Here is a 13976-nt window from a genome sequence, read left to right on the forward strand (position 1 = left end):
GAGGAAAAAGCTAGAGATTATATTTGTATTTCCCCTCTTTCTTTAAAACAGTTCAAAATTAGCACCTCTGCGGAGATTTTTCTGCAATCCCATGTCCTGTTTTAACCCAGATCACTGCTAAGTCTTCAGCTGAAAGTGCCATGTGACAGCACACCCAGAACACAAATCCTGGATGTACACATCCACATGCAGGACTGGGGAAGGAAAGAACATCAGCACGGGAAGGGAAGCTGTGCAAGGTATTGGAAAGCAAGTCCAAATCCTGGTGCATCATACAGTACAATTGTTCAAAAAGTGCTGCGGACAGTCCATTTCTCCTGGTCTGGGGAAGGGAAGGAGACTAAACTTCTTAAGACAGTCTCCATTCTGATCTCCTCTTGCCCCAGGTCTCTGACAGACTCCTCTGATCTCAGCTTCATCCTTCCCCTCTCCCGCCCTGGGTTAGCTCCAGGGCTTGGTTGCTGTGCAGGTCTAAGGGGGCTGCGCAGCATAAAATGTCTTTGGCAGCATTTTTGGCCCTGCTTCTTCATTCTTGTTCTGTTTTTAAAAGTTACTAATAGTTTATTCAAGAGGAGGAGGAAAGAAGAATGTACCCTACATGCCAGGGAAACTTTTTCTTCTGAATTCTCATAGTGGCTCTTGGCCTTAAAAGGGAATCTTTGCTTGGCCTCCGGATGCTCTGCTGTAAACAGTCGGTGCCAAGGCATGGCAGGCATGTTAAGGATGACAAGTGCCATAACATTATTTCGTAGTGCTGCTTCCCAACAGAAAGCCCAAAACGTTCTGTAGGGCCAAACTGAGTTCCAGCTGGTGCTGCTGGCAAAGCAAGGAGAACATGGGGCACCTGCACATGCCACGTCTCTGGTACATCAGGCCTTTCTGTTCCCTTTTGTAGGACTCCCACCCACCTACTGGAGAATGATCTGGAACACAAGTCTTACAAGGAACAGCTGAGGGAGCTGGGGTTGTTTGGTCAAGAAAAAAGAAGCCTCAGGGCACCTTATCACTCTCTACAACTACTTAAAAGGAGGTTGTAGCAAGAAGGGGTTAGTCTCTTTTCCCAGGTAACAACTGATAGGACAAGAAGAAATGGCCTCAGTGTTTAGATTAGATATTAGGAAAAATTTCTTCACCAAAGGAGTTATCAAGCACTGAAGTCACTATCCCTGGAGGCATTTATGATGTGTGGATGTGGTTTAGTGGTGGACTCAACCATGCTCTGTGTTTATGGTTGGATTTGACGATCTCAGGGGTCTTTTCGAACTTAAACAATTCTACAATTCCACACCTCTCCCTCCTTCCCTCCTCCCTTGCACATCACCTCACAGCATAAGCTCAGTGGTTGCCCATAATGGTGTGTCAGAGGCACATTAACTACACTGCTGAAACTCCCAGGTAAGGCTACTCAGGATCCCCCATCTTCTCCTCAATGCAGCTCTGGGAAGAATGGCTGCGGAGGCAAGGCCAGGCATGCAACAGCTCAATTAATGCTACAAAAATGTGCACAGCGCATTCTTGTGGTAAAACACGCTGGACCAGAGTTTCCTTTCTTCTCTGGGCGTACCTGCCAGAACTCCTCCCCCAGGCAGAAAGGAGGTATCCAGCCTCTATGGCTGCCTCTGGGAAGGGTCTTCTGACTGTAAAGTCCTGGCACTCTCCCGGTTCCCCTCCAGACAACACACCTGGGAGAGGGGCTGTGTGGGACACCAAGGAAGTGATGTCCAATGGGAAACAAATGGATCATTTATTTCTAGGAGCCAGTGACGTAATTTAAAAGAAACGATTCAATAGAAGAAACAAAATCACCCAAGCAAATATGCAGTTGTTCTTCATTTTGAAATGTTCTCTTCTACCTTGGTGCCAAAAAGCCCGCACAAACCCAAACCTGGAGGTGCCAACATCAAGCCTCAACAAGATTCTTTTCCTAAGCAACTTACTGCAGTCAAGATTTCTGGTAATTTGTAAAATAGGAGAAATCTCTCCTAAAGTTTATTTTCAAAAGCTCTGCATGGAGCCAAATAAGGTCTGTGGTAACAGAGATTCAGTAGGTCACAGATTAAGTGTTGCAACAACTAATTTATCCAATGCTTAGAACAAACCACAAAGCAGAACCCTGCATCAGAGGTGCCCAATCCTGAGCCTGTGACAGATATGGAGTGGTGGTTCTTGGCTTTGTTTTTGTTCGTTTTAAGTCTCCAGTTAGCAAACTGTCTGACAAAGGAAGCCAAAACTGAGCAGAAGGAAGGCAAATCTCTGCTTTAGAAGCACAGTATATGCTCCCTGGACTGCAACTCCTCCTTCCCAAGAACGGCGCTCAGAGCAGACCCTCGTGTGGGGCACTGAGGGACAGGAGAGGCCATCCCATGCTGACTCTCTAGGGCATCTCTGCCCAGCCATTCATCAGCTGAAAATACAGGCTGGAGTTCTGTGTTCTAGGATTTGTCTTGTTAACATGCAGCTCATTTTAGTCCCCAGGTAAACACTCCAAACCCATTAGGCCCATACACAGTACCAAGATAAGGATGCTCCTGTATCCTTGTCTCCCTCAAAGGAAAAATGCCATTAGTATTCTAGCAACACAAGTGCTTCCTCATCATCCTCCACTGCTAAATATATTCCCATACTGCAGCTACGCAGTAGGACCAGAATTCATTTCACCTGGCCACAGATATCTCCATATGTAAATGTTTACATCTCAGCTAGTTCTCCAAGGACCTTTTGAAGTTAGCAGAGAGAGGTTTTTGTCTATAATGGAAAACATTTCTGTCCAAGGCAGAGATCTGTAGCATATCTTAAATTTCTTTAATTAAAACATACAGAGAAAGGAGAAAATTTGCTCTCAACTGAGAGCAGACAATGGCAGAGACAGAAAGCCTGGTTCCCTAACATACAGTGCAGTGGGGAGGTCACCCACAATGCAGAGCCTTGAGAACAAGTGATCTGCACCAAGATTTGAAAGCAACTAAGTTTTGGGGCAGCTTTTAACACCCTTTTCACTCTGGGGAAGATAAATAGAGATCTGTCAGGTTTATTATTATATTCAGAGCAGTGTTTTTTCAACAGACAATTAGAAATTCTGGAGGCCAGAAACACTGCTTGCACAGAACAAGGAAAAACTTAAATTGACAAAAGAAGTTTTTGTCTCTCTTTTAAGGCTTTCAGACTCTGCAAATGGAAAGAAAATGTGAATGTACTATAAAAACACTGAAAATTCTCAATTAACATATCCATTCCCTATGTCTTTTCAGACACATTTACTAATTTAAGCAGGGATTTATCTAATCTCCTCTATTCTCCTATTTGAACACCAGAGTTATTTTGACTTCTACGTCATTACATTCAAGTTTTGGCAGCAACTGCTCCTCCTGGCTATTCTGATGCAGCCCCGTTATCTCTCTAGAAGAGCACATGCAGTACACTGTGGTCCACCTTTGTGGGGAGGGAGTTCACCAACAGAGCACATAAATCACTGCAGACACTGTTATCTTCCAACCCTGATGAAGTCTGTAGAGCTGGCAGACTGCAAAGCTATCTTTTTATTTCTAAACCAAGCAAGTTTGATTTGGAAACCTCATGGCCTTGTAAATGTGGGATTTCACAACATAGCTTGCACAGAGTTGCTTTTCAGGATAGAACTGTGCTTTAATTGCTGGGAATTATTTCACCATGGCAACCTGGCTTCAGCAATCACACTTCTTGCTATACAGCCCAAGATAGACAAACGCAGACAGTCTGCTCTGTTCAGAGAGTACCAGGGTGCAGACAGGTTTGTCTTTGTAAAAAGTGTTTTAGTTTTCCTCACTGCCTTTTTGCCTTGCAAGCTCTCTTCGTACAACAACAACAAAAAATTATCTGACAACACTAACTAGTATTAAGGACTGTAGCCTAAAGAAAACATGCAACAAAGAAAATACATTAGATATGCAGGCCAAGTTCAGAACCTTACCTACACACTTCGTTTAGGAAGATGGGTACATAAAATGTTTAATGTACAGAATTTTAAAATTCTCAACTTTTACAAGTCTACAAAAATGTTTAAGGATGTATTTCACAGTTACACTGTACAGTCTGGAAAAGAAGGCAATATGGACTGCATGACATTCCCAAACAGCTAATGGGAATACTCACCCAGAGTCTGTACTCTCAATAGACAAATATTTCTCAACATGGTGCAACATGTCAGCTTGCAGCTGAGCTCAGTCACAGTTGTCTCTCTCCTCAGCTCCCCAGAGGCAAGGAACAGTAAAGGACCATCATCTTTACTTCTGACAGGAGTGGGCAAATTACAACTATTTAGGCACAAAAAGTATCTTGCATTGGAAAGATAAGTTAGTTATTTATGTTGGGAAGAGAGTAAAAGTAAGTTCATCACCTGCCTTCCTACTACAGTTCTACCTTGGAAAATGACATCTATATGTAATCACACAGCAGGCAAGACTTCAACAGCTGAATCCTTCGCATAAAACATTGTTTGCTTTACGTCTAAAAAAATGTGGTTTAATAGGACAGAAAAGTGCTGGGGCACACCACAACTGAGAGCGTACATGGAAACATGGTTAACAACATGGCTACTTCAAACACCCTGGCCTTCTTTGCAGGAGCTTCAGTACAGAACATAGACTCAATTAGATATATAATATGGGAAAAAATTCAACTTGTTTTCACTATTCATCAGCAATTTCGCATGCCTGCACCTGTCAGCTCACTTTTAAAGCCTGTGTACCAACACACACGTGCATCTTGTTGCACTGAGACACAGCTATGGGGAATTCAATTACCTAGCCAGCCATCAGTTATTGAACAGGTTGGGCAATGAAATACTAATTGTGAGGAAGCAACCCCACCTGAAATTTTCATCCTCTGTACCAAGCTTCACAAACTCATCTCTTACACTTTAAATTAACTACAGTATTGCGATTAGGAAGGATATTTATTTACTAGAAATGACCTTTGGTCAAGGTCAGTTCTCAATGGCAGCTTTAGAGATCAAAAATGGATTCCTTTTTCCCTTTTGTTAATATTTTAGCTTTAATTTAAACCAAAGTTAGTTCAGGGAAGTCCCACCTCTCCTGGCATGCCTTAGATCAGATCCCATGATGAGAAACAGTGTTTTTCAGTCTTAGTATGAACTGTCTTGTTAAACTTAAAAATTGAAACCAATAGCTGGAAAGTATAAATTGTGTGTCTCCTCCTCACAGGATAATCAAAGCATTATCTTAATTAGGTACCTTTCATTAACAAATTATGTGTACAAAACATTCCCTAATGTAACCATGTAGTTAATTTTTAAAATTTTGTGACAGAATGATGCAATGCTCTGTTCAGTTTTGTCATCAATAACACACAGCGGTTTCAGAATTTCTTACAAAACTGCACATTGAAGTTTTGCTTTCCGTATAACAGAGGAAGAAAAAAAATCTATTTAAAATAAAAATGCTATGGATTCATGGGCCAAAGTAAAGAACATTTGAATGACTGATTGAAAAAAATGGTAGGGTGGATAATAGTTTAATTACTGGTACAGTTAGATCACTGTTAATTAGCTTGTGAGACAGCAGTGATTCCCAACCCTAATTTATTACTTTTCCAGATACGTCACAGGAAACTGAAAAGCAAGTAAGAGCACCTTTACAGACACTCACTGATCCACTAGCAACCAGGAAAAAAACCCCCACAGATATATTAAAACCTCACAGTGTTACCTCCAAGGGCTTGCTGAAATACAAATTCATTCTTTTAATTAAATGCTGAAAGCACAGCCAAGAAATTGGTTAAGAAACACTAGTAATTTACAAAAATAAATATTAAAATTAGGTGCACACAGTTGTGTGCCGAATTTATTTCATTCCCTTGGCTGCATGTGCAAATGACAAGCAGGCTCTTTTAGCTGCTCATGTGGATTTGCAATTGATAAAGTTCATACAAGCCTGGACGAACACATTCCCCAAAACACAGTGCAAAGGCAATGTCACACCTCAAAGCAAGGAATGGTCCTGACCAGCTGACTCTCTTCAAACCCAGCCCGCACTGCTCACCAGAGAAGCCTCATTTCAGCTCCTGGCATTATCCAGCAGTTCCTGCTGGTTTTGCAGAGATGTAGCCATACTGCTTGTGTGCTTAGCAGCTTCACTATGAAGAAATGAAAGATAGTACCCAACCTGTGAAGAAGTCTCTCTCAGAGGAGTTTACTACTGTTGTTGGCCGATGCACTTAATTCTAAATACTTAAGTTTCTACTTCAAAAATCAGTAGGAATTCCTCTCATAAGGCTTGCAACTGAAATCACTTAACAACAGTGAGCTCAACTGTTAATAAAATGTGTGGATTTAAAAATTTAAGGACTTGAATGACACACCTAGACACGGAAAAAATCTTTGTATGCTGCAAAACAACAGAAAAATAAGTACTTCAACTGAGACAGAAAACAGTTTGCTCTCTGTTCCACACAGATGGTGGTCTCAAGACTCCAGGTTTTATCCTTTTCTGCATAGGTTTGTTCTGAAGAAATATGGCAGTTGCTTCAAAAGTGAAGATTTTGTATAACGAAGAATCAACGAAGCCTCTTTGATCCCAATTTTCCTTTTCCCTGTCATGACAAATGCATCCTGCTGATGGTTAGCATTTATCCCTGTAAGGTTTTGGTGTTCTGAGTCTGGGATGCATGGACACGTTGGACTGAATAGCAGATCTGAGTGTCTTGAGTGTGAGTGGAGGTACCAAGGTGTCCCTAATGTTATCTCACCTCTGTGTGAAGTTACATAAAATCACCAGTGAAGAAACCCACTTTGTATGGTGTGCCAGGACTACATTTTTTTTGCCAGATATTAAGCTAAGAATTTTAATATTTTGTCACTATCTGCCTTTCTGAGGACAGGTGCATTCACTGCTGATTCTTCCTTTTTCAAAAATAAAAGGAATCACACAGACATCCACAATGTTCCTTTCACCTCCGGAGCATCTGCTACCACCAGTCCCTGCTGTCTGAGCAAGAGCATTTGTAAACTTATTTTAGTACCAGACAGAAAAGAACTTGGAAAATTAACAGAGCAGCATTTTCTGACAAGCTCAAACAACCTGACTTTGATGTTAATGGACTCCATTCCCTCCAAGAAGTGGGGTGTTTTTCTTCAGAAAGCTAGAAGAAAGGGTTAATCCATACATCCTATCCCCTTCTCTTTCCAGAGACTAGGTGCTGGCAGCTCTTAAAAGAAATGCAACATCTCTTCTCTGACAGCAATCTGCTGCAGTCTTAGTTAAAATTCTGTAGAGCCACACAGCACCAGGGATGAAGAAAAGGATTAGAAAATCCCCCTCAACAAGAGAATGCTTTAACACACTCGATTTTGGTGTAGTCACAGAGAAAGATGTATGATAGAGGAATGGATACATTTTGTCTTAGCCATTTTATTGACAGGACAACAACTGGTGGGAGATCGCATTCCTACACCCCACCTCTTCAAAAAAGATCATCAAGAAAGGCGAGAGAAAAAAGCTCTTCTACAAGAGGAATACTTTTCTCCTACAAACCTACCTGGTAAAAGCCTTGGGGTGCACAGATGGTTTGAGATACCAGAGAACAGTGGATAGAAATTGTGTGAAATAGATACTTTCTCCATAAAGAGCAGCAGCAGAAACATGGGCTATTGCAACACAGGAAACAAAGAGACAAACCAGAAATTGTAGGCAACTCCCAGAAGGATGAATGTTGCATGCTCATACTTTGCTCATATATAAACTGAAATAATCTTCCAGGCTGAAACAAGCAGCTAAAATCTGGAACAAATCCTATAACGAAACAGATGCATACCAAGGAAGCAAGATAAAAGAAGGGTGAATAATTTCAGAAGTTCGAGATTATAATCAACTCTATTCTTTGTAAAGTGTCCAGGAGGCATCTTCAGGAAAAAAAAGAAGCATATTTTTGCCCCTAAACCAGAGGAAAATGCTATTAAACCTTGGGCAGGGGCCTTTCCTGTACTACCTCTGGAGACACCTTAGAGGGTTATTTCAACACAAAGAAGAATTTAAGCAGTCCTCTCCCTCTGGCTATCACCTCACAGGATGTAGAACATGTAACCAAAATACAACTCAGTGTTGTAAATACCTCTGAAGAAAGACACCAACTTCTTCATTAAGTTAATACACTGTACATGGTTCACTAACTTTCATAAATGCACCAGGGTCATGACACTCCCAGAGCAAATAAGAGTGAGCAGACTGACAACTACCCCAAAGCAATGGAGGAGTGCATGGCTCACTGGACTGCCAGAGAGACAAAGCGTCTTTCCAGAGCACAGCTCCAAGTCCTGAGCTCCAGCAAGGGCCCCAGTTGGGCTTTGTCAGAGGTATCCAACAGCTCCCAGTGGGGCTGAACTTCAAGCAGAGCACTACAACTTTTGTAGCTACAACCAGAATAGACTTTGCTACCTGCATATGCTGGAGAACATCTGCCTGCACAAGCAGGGAGAGCCACCTCTCCAACAGGCACATCCCAACCCAATGAGTCCACCAGGCTGGCAATGCCACCCAGGCCTGCCTTCAGTACCCTGCTCTGTCCTGAGGAAAGGACACATGTCAAAGATCAATCTCACATACAGATTAAAGAGCTACCACAGAGTCCCTCCTGCACGGTCACACCTTGCCAAAGCACAAGATGTCACTGCCCCATAGTTGTCATCAGTCCTTTCTGAGCAGCTGAGTGTCCCAAAAAGCCATCACTGAATGAGGAATCAGCTCCTGTCACAGAAATACTCAGCAAGACACAGCACGACAACCAGTGATGTCAGTTGCCCTGAACCATAAACATTTTGAACTATTTCGGTACAATGGAAAGTTGTGGGAGGGAGAAAGAAAAAGAACAGGATAAAAATAGCCAACATGGCTCTGAAGAGCATTTTGCCTATAAGCCCCTTTCCCTGCACACTGTCCTCCCTCCCTTCTCTTCTGCCTGTCCCCAGCCTTCCCCATTAATCAGATTAGCTAAACAAGGCTCTTCTAATTACTTTCTAATATGGTGAACCGGACTAAATTACTGAAAAATGTTTCTACCTAAATTAGAATAAAACAGGATCGATTTTTTAAATATTTGCTTTGATCCTGTCAATACATACAAGCATCATGGACAACAGTTTTCTTCAGCCATAAGAGTCAAGGCAGCACAGAGGAGGCAGCTACATCAAACACCCTCTGCTCCTACCCACCTATGTCCTGGTTCATAAACACATTTAAGACAACTCTGCATGATAAAAAAAAAGCAGAATACAATATCAAAATTAACCTGTTTTCTTTCTGATCTTGCTATGAATTATTTGAGGAATAGAGAAGGAATTTAACTTTTCAAAAAATTTTAAGTGCTAGATATAAAAATACATAGCAACATCCAGAATGCCAACTGAAACTTGCTAATTTATCTGACTGAAGCAATCATTATCACACTATCACTGAAGACAAATTACTACACTCTGGAAAAGCACGTCTAAAAATTCCACTTTATTAGTAATGCCAAATGGCACACCTACCCAAAAAGAGTGGGGTTGGGTTGGTTGTTTTGGTTGGTATCCAAATCAATCCCTGCACACTGCTGTAAAAAGGGAGCTCTTCTGAGAAAGGGGAGGTTTAACTTATCTATTCCCACACTCATCCGGGACTGTGTGTACATATAAACCATACTGTAATTTATCAAAAGACATTACACAATGACATCACAACTCTGTAGCCTGCACCATTCCTCTTTCCTGCCACCGTATCACTGATTATTAGTCAACTATCCCAGAGGGACTTGGTTTCACTGAAGACTTAAAAGGAAACGCACTGAGTATGAAGCTGCATGAGGAACAGTCTCCGAAAATTGCCAGCACAGGACCCAAAGTGCCAGGGCATAGCAAAGGCGCTGAGCACCTGAACCAGGACTGAAGTGCTGGCATAGGCAGTGAACACTGTGTCCTAAAATCATCAGCAGGCAGCTCCAAAAAATGCTTATGGCTGGTTCTGTTATCCGCTGGAACCAAAGAGGGGACAGTTCTCAGGAACCCAAGTCTTCCTTGCATTTGTACTGCTTGAGGCCACTAAAACACACATCTCTGCAAGGAAGCTAATGGGAATCTGTGGTGCCACAAAAAACTTGAACAATTAATGAAATAATGCTATAAAAGAGAATAATATTCCAAGTTTTGACATGATACTCTTTTCCCTTTCTCCTTCTACCTCTCCAGAACCACCAACTCATAGAAATCAAAATAACAAAATGCAGAAAAACTGCACCCATTTTAGTTTTATTTCCTCTCTAACCATGGGCTACATAATTGCACAATTCATTACACGAGAGAGAAAAAATGACATTAACATATTTCAAAAACATAAGTGAAATGAAAGCCCTAATTAAACACTGTGCTAAAGAATACACACAACTTCTTTTCAGCTATGCTATGATTAATTTAAAGGGGAGATGACACTCTTCTAATGGTGTTATAATTTTTTTAATCGTTACAAGTGAGTAGCCTTGATCCTATCCCTGAAGTGTTAGACACAGTTTACTAACCAATATGATGAAAGATACAAGCATCTCCAGAGTTCTTCATAGCTGAATCACTAATAATTTAAAAGAGCAATAAACCTAACAGTAGCATTCATAAAACATTAATTAGAAAGACTGAGAACACATCTGTTGCTTTTGTTACAATTTTTCCCCCTTTCTAGTTCAGTTGTCTTTCCTTATGCTCTTTTAAACTCTTCTCAGGTTCTCAGGGCTGCTACTGCTTCTCGTGAAGTCTTTCTGCTTCCTCACACTTCCCTCCTTGTTTCTTCCACATACTGATTCCTCCTTTGGCAGCTGTTATTACTAGTGTGTGAAACACATACTATCTGGCAGCCAGGAGGCCTTAGACCTACTAACTAATGAAAACAACTTGCGTGTTAAAAACTTCAAGTGAGTCGGTTGTAACTACACACAACTCACGTAAATAATATACAACAAATCTGCTACGCAGGGAATCAAACTGATTAAGTACTGTATACGAATAACTGAGCTTTAAAATTCACAACCAGGAGAGAGACAAGAATGGAGGCAATCTGGAGTGAAGACAGGCACTATATCCCTTGTCCATTGTGAATTTCTACAATTCCTTGGCAGCCTATGGAGGGCTGGAAGGGAACTGTGATGATGACAGTTCCCAGTCAGGCCCAAGAAAAGAGCCTAAAATGCAGTGAGCTGTTCGTAACACCAAGCTACGCACAAGCAAGATATTCTCTGATCTCATCACGAAGGCACTGGTGATGGCCTGATCAACAGAAGAAAAATTACTGCATGCAGAGTTTAGCATGGATTCATCCTCTGTACAGACTGGAGAAAACTCAATCAGCAGAGTTTCAGGAGGCCAAGCTTAAAAGTGGTATTTGATAACCCTTTGTCCTACTCTTACTCTGAGATGGCAAACCATTATAGTAATGGTTTATACAATCTCATTTAACTTCTTATGACTACAATGTAGTATTATCAAGGGTCACTCTGTATTGGGGTGGCATTGCACCTCTGCATTCAACCATGCCTCTAAGGTCTCTTTTCTTATCTATCAACAATAAGGTGGACGAAGCTCAGCTGCAGATGCCTCTGTTCACAGAAATCCCACCACAGCTGTCACCAACCAGACACCATTTTTGGCCTAAATGAGGTCCCATGTGGTTCCTTCTTTCACCATCACTGACTGGGCTTACACTTCCTTAAGTACTAATACCCAATTTCTGCAATAAGAAAACTTTGATTGGACTTGGGATTTACCTGGGCTCCTAGCTAGAGAGATAGCACAGCTACCTGTGCTCTTACACTGCCTGAGCTCTTTGCAGACTAGGATGAGCTCATGTTTCACAGAACAAAGTAAGATGAAGTAACACACAAAAGGTCAGATAAGGCATCTGAAGCAGATTCAAGAAGAGAAACAAGAGAAACAGTCTGGCATCTAAAGAAATTTTTTGTGACTTCACATTTCTCTCTAACTCTGAGCAAAAGGAGATAACCCAGTATGAAAAGAGACACATAAAAAAAACCCCACTGTACTACAAAATAGTAATCACCCCCATCTAGTAACAGCTTAGCAAAATAAAGTTATCCTATTAATTCCCCAGCCCAAAACATTTCATGTGTGACAACAGCTTTTTCCTGCTTTCACAAAAGGTTTATAGTACATGTAGAAAATAAATATCAGAAGAAAAAAAAAAGGTAAATAAAATTAAGCACAATTTCTGCACATACTCCAGTAAGAGAAGAAAGGATGAGGTTAAGCTACATTTTTTCAAACGTGTGCACTGCATAAACCAAAAATATATGTTTTACTGCTAAGTCACAGGAACTTACCTATTCTTTAAAATAAACTGCCATAGATGCTGAACAAAAGGTTTGGAGGTTTGGCAATTCTTCTCTACAGAGACACCCATCTATTTACATCTGGGAGTGCTGCCAGTAGAACAGCTACCAAAAACTTCAAAAGGTTCACAGCATGAATAGCAAGCCGCTGGCCAAAGGATTTTATGATATGACCAGCTGTGTAACACCATATTGAATTATAGACACAACACCCCCCAAAAATGCAAAGAAGGGACATTAAACTTGTTAAAAAGCTGAAAGAGAGACCTGAATTCCTTAAACTAATGTTTTCTACAGGAAAATATTTTTAACACGGACAAAAAAAAGTACTGCAATACACGACTTCTTTAAGAGCAACTCTGAGCAGCTGTTCTCACCAAGCCTGCTTCAAGCCCATTGAACTCTAGCTGAAGTCCCAGTCAGAGCTCAGCCGCTTCGTGAGCAGAACATTCTGCTTTAATAAATTGCTCCCCTAAAGTCGCTCGGGGAGAGACATGAGTCAAGGGAGGAAGAGAGGGATAATGTTTCTGTTGACAAACATTAAACAGTTGGCAACAGACAGTAGAAAACGGGGACAACGCTGAAGGAACAAGGCTCCTTTTTGAAGCAGCACTGCCATTCCTCACAGATCCCAGAAAAATATCTGTACATACTTAACCAAAATAAAAAGCTGCAGTTGTTGAAGAACAAGGCTGCTAAACCTAATATTTGTGGTGACGTTTTTCCCTGCCAACCAGAACGGGTCAGAACTCCTCCGAATCATATTACTGCACATCCTTTGCCAAAGAGTCTGGTTTTGGTCTCAGTAGTCATGCACGTCTCAGTGCTCACACAAGTCCTTTTGAGCTACATGAGCCATTTTTTCCCCTCATCTTACAACATTTCTGTAGAAAACTTGCCAAAGCATATGCAGCATGTTGGTCGGACTCCTTATTCAGGCAAGCCAGGACCTTCACTGCCTGCTTACGTCCTGGAAATTCATTTCTCATGAAAGCACAAACAAAACTTGACTGCAGTGCTAAGGGTGAACAAATGTTTCTCCCCAAGCAACTACTACCGTTCCAACTTCCACCCTCCCGAAAGCAGCCTCCCTCCTCCACACACGAGCGGGACTGAGCAGCGCCCGGCGCCCGGGACGGAGTTTTCACTGGAGCTCCATCTCCCTGCTCTCCCGGGATGCCCCGTGGGCAGCCGCCCTGCCCTGCCCGCCGCCGTCCTTACCGCAGCACTTTGCCCACCGCCTGCAGGACCATCTTGCAGCTTAGTCCGGGTTTGGGACTCTGGGCGAGCACGGGCCGTTCACCGGGGAGGCTGCAGTGATCCCCGACCATGGTACGGCCGAGCCGAGCCGAGCGGAGCCGAGCGGAGCGGAGCGGAGGGGGGACACAGCTCGGCCCGCACTCCCCGCCGCTGTCCCCGGGCAGCTCCCGCCCCCGCCCGGCCCCGCCGGGAGCCGCCAATGGCGCTGGGGGCGGGCGGTGCCGCCGCTCCTCCGCCCCGCCCCGCCCCGGCCGGCGCTGCCCCGAACCGGCCCGGACAGGGGCCCCCGCTCCGCCGGGCTGCGGGGCCCGGCCGCGTTACACAACCCTGCCTGGGGCTGGGACAGGGGGAGGCAGCGCCCC

General features: G+C 42.8%; 1 protein-coding gene across 6 annotated transcripts in view; it reads right to left on the minus strand.

Moving 5' to 3' along the window:
• Positions 1 to 13976, minus strand: part of MOB2 (MOB kinase activator 2) — a 124139-nt gene that overhangs the window by 18137 nt on the left and 92026 nt on the right. Inside the window, exon 1 of one of the 6 annotated variants that reach the window (XM_051804093.1) lies at positions 13576 to 13738. The exons of the other annotated variants lie outside the window; for them this stretch is intronic. Within the exon in view, the coding sequence (XP_051660053.1) occupies positions 13576 to 13685 (110 nt within the window). The 5' untranslated portion in view covers positions 13686 to 13738. Of the gene's footprint in view, positions 1 to 13575; positions 13739 to 13976 lie in introns of those variants that run through there. 6 annotated transcript variants of the gene reach the window in all.

The sequence above is a fragment of the Manacus candei genome, unplaced genomic scaffold (assembly GCF_025592945.1).
Source record: "Manacus candei isolate 608988 ecotype Guabito, Panama unplaced genomic scaffold, ASM2559294v1 h1tg000060l, whole genome shotgun sequence".
Lineage (NCBI taxonomy): Eukaryota > Metazoa > Chordata > Aves > Passeriformes > Pipridae > Manacus > Manacus candei.